Below are 12,289 nucleotides of genomic sequence, written 5' to 3' on the forward strand. Positions count from 1 at the left end.
TAGCATTGCAGGAGTTTTTTCAAGTGTGTCGAAGGGTTTGTTGACCCCCACATAGCCATGCTCAAATGATTGAAGGTAAGAGCATAAGAAAGTGAGATAAGCCTGTTGGATCAGGCCAATCGCCCATTTAGTCCAGCATCCTGTTCTCACAGTGGATGACCAGGTGCCTATGCAAAGCCTGAAAGCTGGATAATGCCCCTTGAAGTGGAGGTAGAGCATAACAATCATGACTACTAACTACTGATACATAGGTAAAGGAGCCTCTATAGGAGTCATTCAGGGATGTGCAAATTACTTCTCTGTTGTTCATATGGCACTTGCATTTGGCATCTATTTTCCATCTAACAAATCAACACATCTGATGCTGAAAGGCCCTTAGAAGAAAGCACCATGGCAGTTTGCTAATACATAAGTAATAAGGCAGCTTGGTATGCTTTTCCCCATTCTTCTACTCAAGCAGCAGATTGCTTTCACTCTTTTATTTATATTTTATTTTTAATAGGAGTATTTATATATTACCATCTCATAAAGTAACAAGGCAGTGAACAGCAATGGAGGGCACTTTATTAATGAATTCATTAATATTTCCATCCTATCCTAGGTGCTCATGGAGTATTCAGTTATCAAATTGTTAAATAATATTTATATGTTACCCTGCAACCATGTTCCCAGGGCATTTTACCACAAAAATCAAGCAAGTTAATGATGCAATCTTGCACATGCCTTCTCGGAACAGACTTACTCCCAGGTAAGTGTGCATAGGTATGCAGTCCCAAAATAGTTACTGATTGTGGGAGGGAGTGTCCAACATTTGGCTTTGTAGCCCAGTTTTTACACTCAAACAGTTGCCTCTCTGCTGTAATGACTGCCCACCCTTCTACAGAGAAGACAACATGGCAATTAGTCCATCACTCCTCTCCCTCCCAGCCACTCCCCACTCCCCCGGCCCTTTACTTACCTTCTGGCCAGGATAACTCCAAGTATAATTGACCAGATCAATGCCTCTCACTGCACAAGTCACACTGATATTTTCCCCTTTTTTCAAAATAGTTTGCACAGCACTGACAGTGACATTGATGACGGAGGTAGGAGAAGAGGAAACTATAAAAGGGGAAATTTCAGATTAGTATGAAAAGCTGCCAAAATTACAGGAAGACAGTTTCACGTGACTGAAAATGCACATGGGATGTGCACCAAGTCCATATTGCTCGCTTCGTGGTTGTTGTATGATTATTCCTTAGCACATTAAGTTTAATTTTCCTCTCCATGAAGATGTGAGTAATCCTACTGCCACCTCTCCCCTCAAAAGATAAATCTCAGGATAGGCTGAAGAATAAACATGGCAACACAATGGAGTAATACATCAGGCAATTGTTCCAGGTGCAAAGCACACTGAACACTATGTGGACACGGCCAATTTTAACTGAGCAGGTCCACTTCCAAAAGGTTGCCTTGCACTTTGGGCAGGAGGGTGGAGTGGCTTCATCTGCTACATGTTGTTCAATGGGTGAGACTGAACACCAAAACACAAAATTAGGCTGCTATATTTCAGTACAGAAAAACAGTAACTTTTAGCTGAAGAGCAACTCCTTTGCCCACATTAGATGGGGAAAGTATTATGAAAAAGTTCACCTTGGATACTGTACACATAAAATGTTTCAGAGTCAAACTCCTGCTCGTCTAATGTTGCCCTGCAGATGTAGGACGTGTCTTCAAAGTACCCCTTGAAGCCTTGTTGTGCAAAATAAGTGCTGGGGATTGGGTCATCGATCTTCTTTTCATAAAGGGTCACTCTTGTGTTGGGGTCTGTCACACGGCATGGGATAATGTCTTCACCATGGCCTGTGGTGAAAACAAATGTGTCCTCTTGGCTGCTAGGTAGGAATGGCAAAGAGGGGTCTATAGGTGGAAGAAGGTGGAGAGAAACCAATTAATTGTGCAACGGCACAGATAATATTCAGTAGCAATAATAAAAAAGATGAATTCCTGACATAAGACATTTGTAAACTGAATGATGAATAAGGATGAATTAGAAGAGACTCAGCATAAGGTTTAGTGTTATTGGAATACTACAGTCCTGTTTTCTCTCTAGCTCGGACAAAGCAGTGTTTCCCTCTTGTCAGACTGGAGTTGTTGCAAAATAAGATTATAGATATCTAAGTTAAATTATTTCTTTAAGGTGGGCCATCTCTGGAGATGGTAGGGTTTTGTGGAAACTGGACATGGTAAAGAAAAGAGGAATGGGGTTAGAAGCACACTGTCCACAAGAGTTTGGGTTGTTTGTTTATTGCATATGCCACAAAGTTAAAACCTGTAGTATTCACAGTCCCAAACCACACCACAGATCACTCTGTCACCTTTCTTCAACATCTTCCTATATATTCTAGTCTTCCAGATCTCCATGCATGCACACCAACGCAGAGACTTAAAAGGAGCAAGGCACTGCAATCACCAATACCTGGTACGAAAATGTAGATGGCTTTTTCCTCTGTGGATTGTTTGTAGAGACAGGAATATTCACCCGTATCATAGCCGGTCACATTCCTGAGTGTAAGGATGCTAATAAAAGTGTTGTCCCTTCTCTCTAGCCCAGTGTCTAATACATGTTTGCTGTCCTTTTTCCAGTAAATCTCATTCTCCCCTGAGCATATCACAGAAAAATCACTGTAGAGACTGAGGATGACTTCTTGGTCATTAGGAGAAATCTCCAGGGAGCTGGTTTGTGGCAATCCTTGAAGAAAAACAAATCATAAGAGAAACATTAAAGTCCCACAGTTCAGAAGCTGAGGTGGGTGGTGTTAAAACTTGTTTGCCACTTGTTACCCAAAGGTCTCCAAGCAACTTACAATACATGGCGGTAGAATGTGCAGTGGTGAATTCAGAAAGTGAGATCGGAAATGGAAGCAACACATTCATAATGCATTCATTGTTTTAACTCTTGAATTGCATGTAAAGCTCAACCGCAATCCTGATTGCTTTAGTGGTTCTAACACACAGGTCAATCACAGATGTTTCATGAAAATTCATAGGCATATATGAGATAATTGGCCTATTTGCCAACCAAAAGTGAGAGCCTGCTGTTGGTCCTTAATTGCTTTGTTATGGCAAAACCAAACATTATAAAGAAAACACAGATTTGCTCAATGATGATTATATGGTGTGAATGGATAATTAAGGTTGCAATCCTCTACGCACTTATCAAGAGACAGGTTACATACCGGGTAGCTGTCAACCCTCCCTGCTGTTCCCCACTGCTATATACAATACACAGCTGTCAACCCTCCCTGCTGTTTCCCAATACTATAATAAGGGTATTTCCCGCAAAAAAGGGAAAGGTTGACAGCTATGGACAGGTACCATTATATTAAATGTGATTTACTTCTGAGTAGACGTGTATAGGATTGCACTGTCAGACATCAGCACAGGTCCATAGGCAGGCATAGGCAAACTTGGCCCTGCAGCTGTTTTGGCACTACAACTCCCATCATCCCTGACCCCTGGTTCTGTTAGCTAGGGATGATGGGAGTTGTAGTCCCAAAACAGCTGCAGGGCCAAGTTTTCCTATGCCTGGCCATAGGAAAGCCACAGGATAATGCATATATTTTCATCTCCTAGAATGTTTAATATTCTGGCTTTTAATACTGAGTTGAAGAAGAAGGGGAGACTCATAGGAACAAGCTGCATTTCATTGCTCTTTTCTATCATGTATTTAAAAAGTGATGTATCTTCCATGACACTTATTTCCATTATGTGATTTCATTAGCAGGTTGCGTTGGACAGATCCAGTCATGTTCCAAATGTGAGAGGAAAATCACAACAGAACTAAAAGTAAAATTGCCAGGAAATCCTTCGGAAATGTTAAGGTAGACAATGTCTTCCTGAATTACTTCCTATGAGCCCATCACAGCTGCCAGCTTCCTAGCTCTTGCAGAGAGGTTTCCCAATGTTACTAGAGAGTGGAAACAGCCATATAAGAAGGATATGCTATACTCCACTTAACTGTCCTTCTTCTCATTGTGTAATTGTGCTCCCACAGTTCATGCAAGTACAACAGTCATGCAAGTACAACAGTCACAAATCATTTCCCATTGCATAGGACAATGAAAGGAGAGTGTAAAATGCTTTGGTTTAAAAATGTGCACTGCAGCTTGTCCTTAGAAAGACAGAAAGATTCTTGCAGATTTATCACCAGGCTATGTCTCCATGTAGTACTGCCAATTCCAGGATTTCAAAACTCATCAATCTGAGCTTCCAAAATATGGATTACTTTATTTATTTATGGTGCTTTTCAGTACAGTACCCTGCCTTTCCATTAAGAGGTGGCTTACAAATGTTAAAAACAATGAAATAATCCACAACAAAAATGGAAAAATATAATAAAGGGACCCAAAATATTTGAAAGACTTTTGTTTTTGTTGTTGTTTTTTTAAAGAAAATGAACAGCCACCCTGATCTGCTTTTCAAACATATTTTGCCCACATCTAAATTAAATAAAAAAAGTTCCCCACAAATGCAGCAACAGAGACTTACTATGCTCGGGACATTTACAAAATAACATGAATAAAAGGTGTAATTGTAGCAGGGGAAAAACAGGATGTTAAGGGACAGCAGTGGAGACTGAAGCAGTAAGTTTTAAGCGTGGGCATCTAGGAAGCAGTTCTGGCCTTGCTCTTGGAGCATAAAGAAAGTGAAGGTACTCATGTTGATTCATTTGGTGCCAAGGCACAAAATCTTTATTTTTAAGGTCCCTTGCCTGAAGGATGTCAGAGAGACAGCTTCTTCAGCTGCCAGAAAACCTCTGCCAGAAATCTTCCATTTGTGTAGAAAGAAGGAGAAAAACACTGTAAGAGACCTGCACAACTTGCAAATAGGGATGAACAGATCATTTTATTTCTGGTCTGTATTAGTTTGCATGTGCTCCATTTTCCATTTAATCTCCAATTTTAAAATAATTCAAAATTCATATTTTTGAATGTATCTTTTCTAATAAATATACATTTTGAAACTCTCCCCCCTCAAAACACACATTTCTAAATGTATTTCTCCATCTTTATATGCATTAGGGTATTCTTTTTAAGGCAAGAAAGGTGCAAAGCCTGAGGGATAACTGTGTTCCAATCTGCGTAGTAATCCAGGAGATGTGGATCAGATCAGTTCATGTTGAAATTCACAAATAATGGTTCCGGCGGCGACACCATCGCGGGCGGTCGTGGGTTGCCTCGGCAGCGAGGCGACCCAGGCTGGCCCGGCGGTTGGAGCCCCGCTACCGCTAAGCGGGGCTCCGGTGAGGCGCGGGAAGAGCGTCCCACGCCTCGGGCTCCCCGGCGGGCCCACTAAGGCTCCGAACCCTTCCCTCGTTCCCCCTGTAAAGGCGGAGTGGGGGTGAAGGGACAACGGAGCTGGGCCATTAGGGGACATGCCCCAACCGGGTCAGCGAAGCGGCGGCCGCCGCCCGCGGTTAGCGACATCGTTCTCCCTGCAGGAAAAGAAACAAGGAAGCCCGGTGGCTGTGAGTACATGATCAGACTTATTTTTCACATTTAACGATCCGGGAGGTATTATGGAAAGGAAGCCTGCCTCCCTCCCTTTGGTGAAAAGAAAATAACTGTTTTGAGAGACTGCTGTTACAGTGATGGTTACAAAGTATTGCTTTTTTGACAAGTGAGACTATTTAGACCTCCCTGTGGGGGAGCAAGACTGTGGAGAATATCTCTTTTTAAAATTATATTCTTTGCGCCCTGGCTCCAGGGAAAATGGCTGCGAAAGCTTGAGATTGAGTGGAAAACTACTGGTACTAAGATGGAAAAAGACTGAAATTGAAACTGAAATTTGATACCAATGCCCGCTTCTGCCATGCTGGGTTTCGTTTTTGAGTTGGTTCTAAACCACGGATTGACTGATGAACAAAGGATTACTTTTTTGAGACTGGAACTGCTTAATCAGAAATTGGTGATATTGAACTGGACATGGCAGAAAAGGTATTGCCCACAGAGGAGACTTTTCAGGACATGGCTGCAATAGAAGAGAGCCTTGGCAAAGAGCTGAAGGGGATGATTGAAGAACAGAGCAAAATGGCTTGGCGACTCCGGAAAAAAGAAACGTCCTTTGGGGGTGGCAGACCCAGGACGGGAAAAGAAGAATGGAATATTGAATCGGAGAAGCTGGAAGAAGATGATCTGTGTACCCTGATGCTCTATGCAAGGATTGTTGTGGACTTTGTCTGGATCTGTGGACTTACAAGAAAAGAGGACAATTTGAGGAGTGGTTCCGAAGTACGTCGGAGAAGGAAAATGGTCAGAAGGGGGATAGGGTGAATTGTGTTAAGGGTAAAGTAAAAATGTTTTATTACGGTACCCTGAAGCCGAGGTGTCAAGATTTTAAGTTTTTGAACTAGAAAAAGGGATATTTTGATTTCTTTTTATTAGCAGCAGTTTAAGGGAAAGAAGATGTCTGTTATGATTTGATTTAAGAATAATACGTTAAGACATGGAGTTTTGTTACTAATTATTATGAAGCTATAATATGATCTGATTTTAGTTAGTTAACAAGTGGAATATTATTGTAAACTAAAAAATAAGATTTTAAGAAGAATGTTTAGTTCTGAATTTTTAAATGAATTAAATTTTTAGAATGTGAAGTTATTAAAGTAGAATCTGGAATTGGAGCCGAAGGAGAGAAGGCAGGGGAAGTCAACTGTAATGATTCGACCAAGAAATTTTTTTTTTGTATCTAAACAAGAAGAAGAATCGTTGGTATGTTTGTATTTGTTTAGTTTTAGTTGTGGTGGGTAAGTGTTGGGTTAATGTTGGTGAAGGTGTTGGATTGTTCTTTGTTATGGAAAAACCAATAAATTCTTTATATATATAAAAAAAGAAATTCACAAATAATGAATTCCTTAAACATTGCTGTTTGTAGGTGACCAAGGTGAGCTCAGTCCATCCAACAGCAACGCCAACTTCAAGCGAAGTGCTTCAATGAATGGATCTGCCAATGTCTGCTTTTATATAATAATAATAATAATAATAATAATAATAATAATAATAATAATAATAATAATAATAATAATTTTATACCCCGCCCATCTGGCTGGGTTTCAGGAGACACAGCAGCATGATGAAAAGCTGGCAACCCTACTATGCACACACAAACATTTCTTTCATCCCACCATCACTTCTGATAAAGCAGGTTTTTCAATTTTTTGAAGCAATACCACAACATCTGAAAAAAGCAGGAAGAATGTACAGCAAACCTCTAGAAGCATCCCTTTTTTAAAAGTGACTTAAACTTTCTGGGAAAAACCCCCCACAATCCTTTAATTTGGTTTGGCTTCAGAGAAGCATGAGGGTGCTTCTGCTTAAACACAGGTTATTTTCAACTTCCCTTTTCTGATAGCAACCCTTATTTTCCCCTTAAAGTCTCCCTAAAGGTTTTGGGTGGCACTGTGGATTAAACCACAGAGCCTAGGGCTTGCTGATCAGAAGGTTGGCGGTTCGAAACCCTGTCATGGGGTGAGCGCCCATTGCTCGGTCCCAGCTCCTGCCCACCTAGCAGTTCAAAAGCACGTCAAAGTGCAAGTAGATAAATAGGTACCACTCCAGCGGGAAGGTAAACGGCGTTTCCATGCACTGCTCTGGTTCGCCAGAAGTGGCTTAGTCATGCTGGCCACATGACCCGGAAGCTGTCTGCAGACAAACGCCGGCTCCCTCGGCCTATAAAGTGAGATGAGCACCGCAACCCCAGAGTCGGACACGACTGGACCTGATAGTCAGGGTCCTTATATGCGGTTCTTATCAGATTGTTTGCAATTGTATATTGAATCATTTTGAATTGTTTCACTTACAAGGCAGTGAAATGACTTTAAAGAGAGGTGGAATAGAAATGTTTTAAATAAATAATAAACAACAGAATAAATGATATTTATTTACTTTTGGCATTTATTGACAACCTACTAATAACACCCTATAGGAAGAAAAGAGAACATTTAAACATTAAACTAGTACATGCTTGAGAAAGCCTCCAACCTTCAAGACAGAGCTTGAGAACCTGAAGTCCTCCAGATGTTGTTGGACTCCAATTCGCAGCCTGCATGGCCAATTGGCAGAGATTAAAGGGGTTGCAGTCCAGCAACTTCTAAAGGGCCACAGGCTCCCCATTCTTGTTTTAGGGGCTACCACTGATAAGCAAAATTAGCCTTTCCCTTGCCTATACAGAAGCACATTGCACATACTTGGGTTCATCCAAGTCTCTGTCTACAACCTAAATCTAGTTCCTTGTAGCTGTTATAAATGAAATTGTGGGCTGCATATTTATTCCTGTTTTGTGAGTTGTACAGGCCTGCTCTACAAGAACAGGGAAATGAGCATGTCGCAGCCTATGAAGTGGGGAAATGTCTTTTTTTTAAATGCTACTGTGTCTGCACACTAACACTGCATGCACATGGCTAAGACAGGGGGACATGTCTCAACAGGAGAATTGCCATATCTGCACCTCCTTTTCTCTTCATCTGTCCTGTGCACCGTGGGGATTCCTCGAGCAGTTCACACAGACACACTTAGTCATGTGTTTGCTTACCTGTGAGAAAGAACAGCAAGAAGAGGAGCATCTTCAAAAACAGAAGTCGCATCATGGGAGTTCCTTTCGTAGCAAGCAATGCCCTGTTAAAAAAGCAAATTCTTGTGAGCAGAAAGCTGGAGAATACCCAAGTTTCTTTGGAGAAAACATGAGATTACAAATGTGACTAGCAATTCCACAGGAGAAATCTTCTCCCTGTAGACTTTATTAGTAACATCCTCTTTCTCAGCCCCAGACAAGGGACCACCTGTGTAGGTGGAGAGAGGAAATCAGCAAGGGAAATCCAAGGTAATCAAAAGTTCAATATGGTTTTTGGCTGCCAACCTTTTGACAGTGAACACTGAAGCGAGCCTCATACAGAAGGCAAATCCACAAGGTGCAAATCCTTGGACTGGTCATACACTGGATCAATGTTGGTGAACAGCCAGACTATGCTATCTTCCTCCACACTATAGGTTGGTTGTGTATTGAGTGCATGCTGATTGCTGAAGATCCAAACAGAGTCTGCAGGGATTGTTCATAATTCCTCAGCTTTAATTTTGGAACAGGGTTAGCATAGGATCATAACCACAGCATTCCAGATTAATGAGCTACGAAGCATCTTTGTGATGACTCATGGTACTTCCTGCGTCATCTAAGGGCCAATTTATTTTACTAGCTGGATATAGTAGGTGTACAGAGTGTGTATGTTTAAAGCACTACAACTCATTTGGTTTTTATATATGTCTTCTGACCAACAACACTTCTCCTGTACATGTGAAGATTACTACTAATCATAACACTTGGGGTTTATAGAGTGATTTTATTTTTTTTTGCAACGTTAGCAAATTAGAAAATTATAGAACTGTGGAGTAAATTCCTTTTATTCCCACTTTACAGATGAGACAGTGAGCCTGAAGATGGAGGCTTACTCAAGGCCACCCTCTTTATTTAGCAATTGGCTGTAGTACTTTTTACTATGTTCTTATGAATATTCAGTATGCCACTCAGGGTACTTTTAGTAAAATAGTGAATGAGTATGAGCAGGACAACACATCCTGTATTGCCACTCAATGCAAAACAGGAAGTGCCAACCTGCCCTGCCCTGACGCACCACCCACTAGGCCACCTGCACCAAAGAAGTGGTGCTGTTTTCCAGCAAGATCTCACTGAAATCTTGTGAGATATTGTGCACTCCACAATATCTTGTGAGATTTTGGTGAGATCAGCACTTCCACCTCATGGGTGTGCTGTGCCTGGTTATGTGATTGATGTCTAACACTCACAGTTTCTTTAAAATCCTTTCTTTAAAAAATCTAAAATATATGGGGCAGGGTTACATATGGATTTGCTGTTGTCATCCATTGCCTATATATCATATGGTGTGTGACTGATTCTATTTAAAAACAAACAAACCCAACTTTCCTATGTTCAGTGGCCAATTAGAAATTCATTGTATTCTTATGACTCTTTGAAAGTTCTCATGACTCTTCAGGGGACAAGCCCAGGGATTCAGAGGAAATATCATTGCCATATGTTCCCACTGCACCAGAAGGTTTAGCATAAGCAGAGTCTGAGTTGCCAGCACCTCCCTAGTCTGGTGAGTTCATATTGCCTCAGTGAAACCATAATTTCCCCTGGTTGCTGAATTGGGCTAGACCCCTTTAAATGAAGAGGCTTTGAGCACTGGAAGGGGAGATCACCACCCCGGAAAGAGCTGCTGTTCTATTTAGGGCTCGCTTTGTGTTTGCCTGCCATTGAAGCATTTTGAATTTGCTTGCATGACCTTTCAGCCTGAGCTTTGCATGGAGCTATCCAGGGTGCTACTTGCTTTGCTCGAACTTTGCCTTGCTGGAACCTGACCCTTACCTTATTTGGCATTGCCTTACCAGAACCGGAATCTGGCTTTGCCTTGCTGGAATCTGAATCACTCACCCAGCTCCCTTCCCACCACCGATACTTGGGATAGAATCCTATCTGGCTGAGACCACTGAAAGAATAAATAAATTCCAATAGACAGTTGGTGTAATTTGTACGCCCCTTCCTGTGATATGTTTTCCTTTGCAAAATGAAATATGTGCCTTTCCAGCATGCAGAGATTAGTACATTACAGATTTCAGTTTATACAATCTGTTTATCATATTTCTTGTGTTAAGTATATATAATGAATATTTTTGCAAGGTTTTTTTTTAAAGACTTCGTTTGAAGAAGACATATTCGGCCATAATTCTATCATTCCACAGTTCTAGTGACTAGAATTATGGAACTACTGTATAGGGACACATGTTGGCGTGCAAAGAAGATTCCTCCTTCTCTCATGAGCTTTCTTTGCCACCACCATCAGCAGCAAGAGGGCTGGGCAGGGGTCTTTGTACATCACTCGTCCATAGTGACTCCAGTGACTTTTGCTCGTAATAGCTCTATGAACTGTGATCGATTGATACCACATGCCCAGCGATGGTAGCAGTAGTGGCAGAAGAAACACTAGTTTAACTGGGGAAAGGGCTCTCAAAAACATGATGCTCAAAAACATTTCCTTACCCCTACTCCCCTGGTGGACCTTCCTTGATACAACACATGATACAAGACTTGCTATTCCAGATCTATCACTCTGACTGTCTATGTATCAGCCGGGTTTTATTATTGTGAAGTGCTTTGTGAGCCATTATGACGGACATGCATTATGGGCAAGTGTTGTAAAACAATGAATGGATAAATGAATTCCAGAAAAGTTAGGCTGCCATTCTATGTACACATACTTGGGTATAGGTTACACTAAACCCAATGTGCATGCATAGGATTAGAGTATTACTATTTGTGAACAGAAACGAGAACTTCTCCACACCCCACAAGGACTAACTTTCATATCACAATGGTAGCTTGATAACTGTGTAAATGTAATGGGGTGAGAATCTCATATATATGGAAATGCCTATTCATTCAATTTTCCTATGTGCAGCTGCTCCCTTTATTCCCATAGGGTTCAAAGGGATATTATTTATTTATTTATTTATTTATTTATTTATTTATTTATACATACCCCGCCCTCCCTGGCAAAGACTGGGCTCAGGGCAGCTAACACCAAATATATAATACATTAAAAACACGAAGTCAAATGATTGGTTAAAATACAGTTCAAAATCACATTTAAAATGAGAATAAAATTAAGTGGGAACCCACGAATCCCAGCCGTAGGGGTAAGGAATATTAAATGTTCACCAGGCCCAACCACCCATGCTGGTCTCATAGGGGCCGATAGAAAGAGCCAAGGAGGCCACTTACATACAGGGTCCCACAGAAAAAAGGGGGTCAGACTGGGCCTGGACCAAAGGCCTGGCAGAACAGCTCAGATATGAAATTCACTAGGCTATGTCACAAAACACATGATCCAGTCAATTTCTTCCCCCCCGTCCTTTACCTTGTACTCTGTTTCTTTCAAAGGTTTTTCATCCCTCTGTCTCTCATTCACTCACTCACTGTTTGGCCAGAGCAAAGTAAGACAACCAATTTGTGTCATATTAGTTAGTATCAAATAGAATAGATAGTCTACTATAACCCCTAACAGCAAACCAGATTGAGCTTCGCTCACTAAAAGTACTAGCCTCTTCCTCACAAAACCCTAGTTCATCCCTTGTGCTGGGGGAGAAATGCTTAGAAAAGGAAAACCACAGAGCCAAAGAAACAAACAGAAAGGAGAATGTTCCACTTGCAAAAGAACAAAGAAGATGGCAAATTCCTG

The 12,289-nt window shown here is 41.2% G+C and overlaps 1 protein-coding gene across 2 annotated transcripts in view; it reads right to left on the reverse strand.

Annotated features, from left to right (window-relative positions):
• PDGFRB (platelet derived growth factor receptor beta) overlaps positions 1 to 12,289 on the reverse strand; it is a 79,878-nt gene that overhangs the window by 37,170 nt on the left and 30,419 nt on the right. For both annotated transcript variants that reach the window (XM_033140286.1, XM_033140287.1), the window contains exons 2-5: positions 8,572 to 8,654; positions 2,459 to 2,731; positions 1,633 to 1,899; positions 959 to 1,101 (exon numbers count right to left, since the gene is read on the reverse strand). In XM_033140286.1, coding sequence (XP_032996177.1) covers positions 959 to 1,101; positions 1,633 to 1,899; positions 2,459 to 2,731; positions 8,572 to 8,626 — 738 coding nt within the window. In that variant the 5' untranslated portion in view covers positions 8,627 to 8,654. The remainder of the gene's footprint in view (positions 1 to 958; positions 1,102 to 1,632; positions 1,900 to 2,458; positions 2,732 to 8,571; positions 8,655 to 12,289) is intronic.

This window comes from Lacerta agilis, chromosome 2, assembly GCF_009819535.1.
Source record: "Lacerta agilis isolate rLacAgi1 chromosome 2, rLacAgi1.pri, whole genome shotgun sequence".
Classification (NCBI taxonomy): Eukaryota; Metazoa; Chordata; class Lepidosauria; order Squamata; family Lacertidae; genus Lacerta; species Lacerta agilis.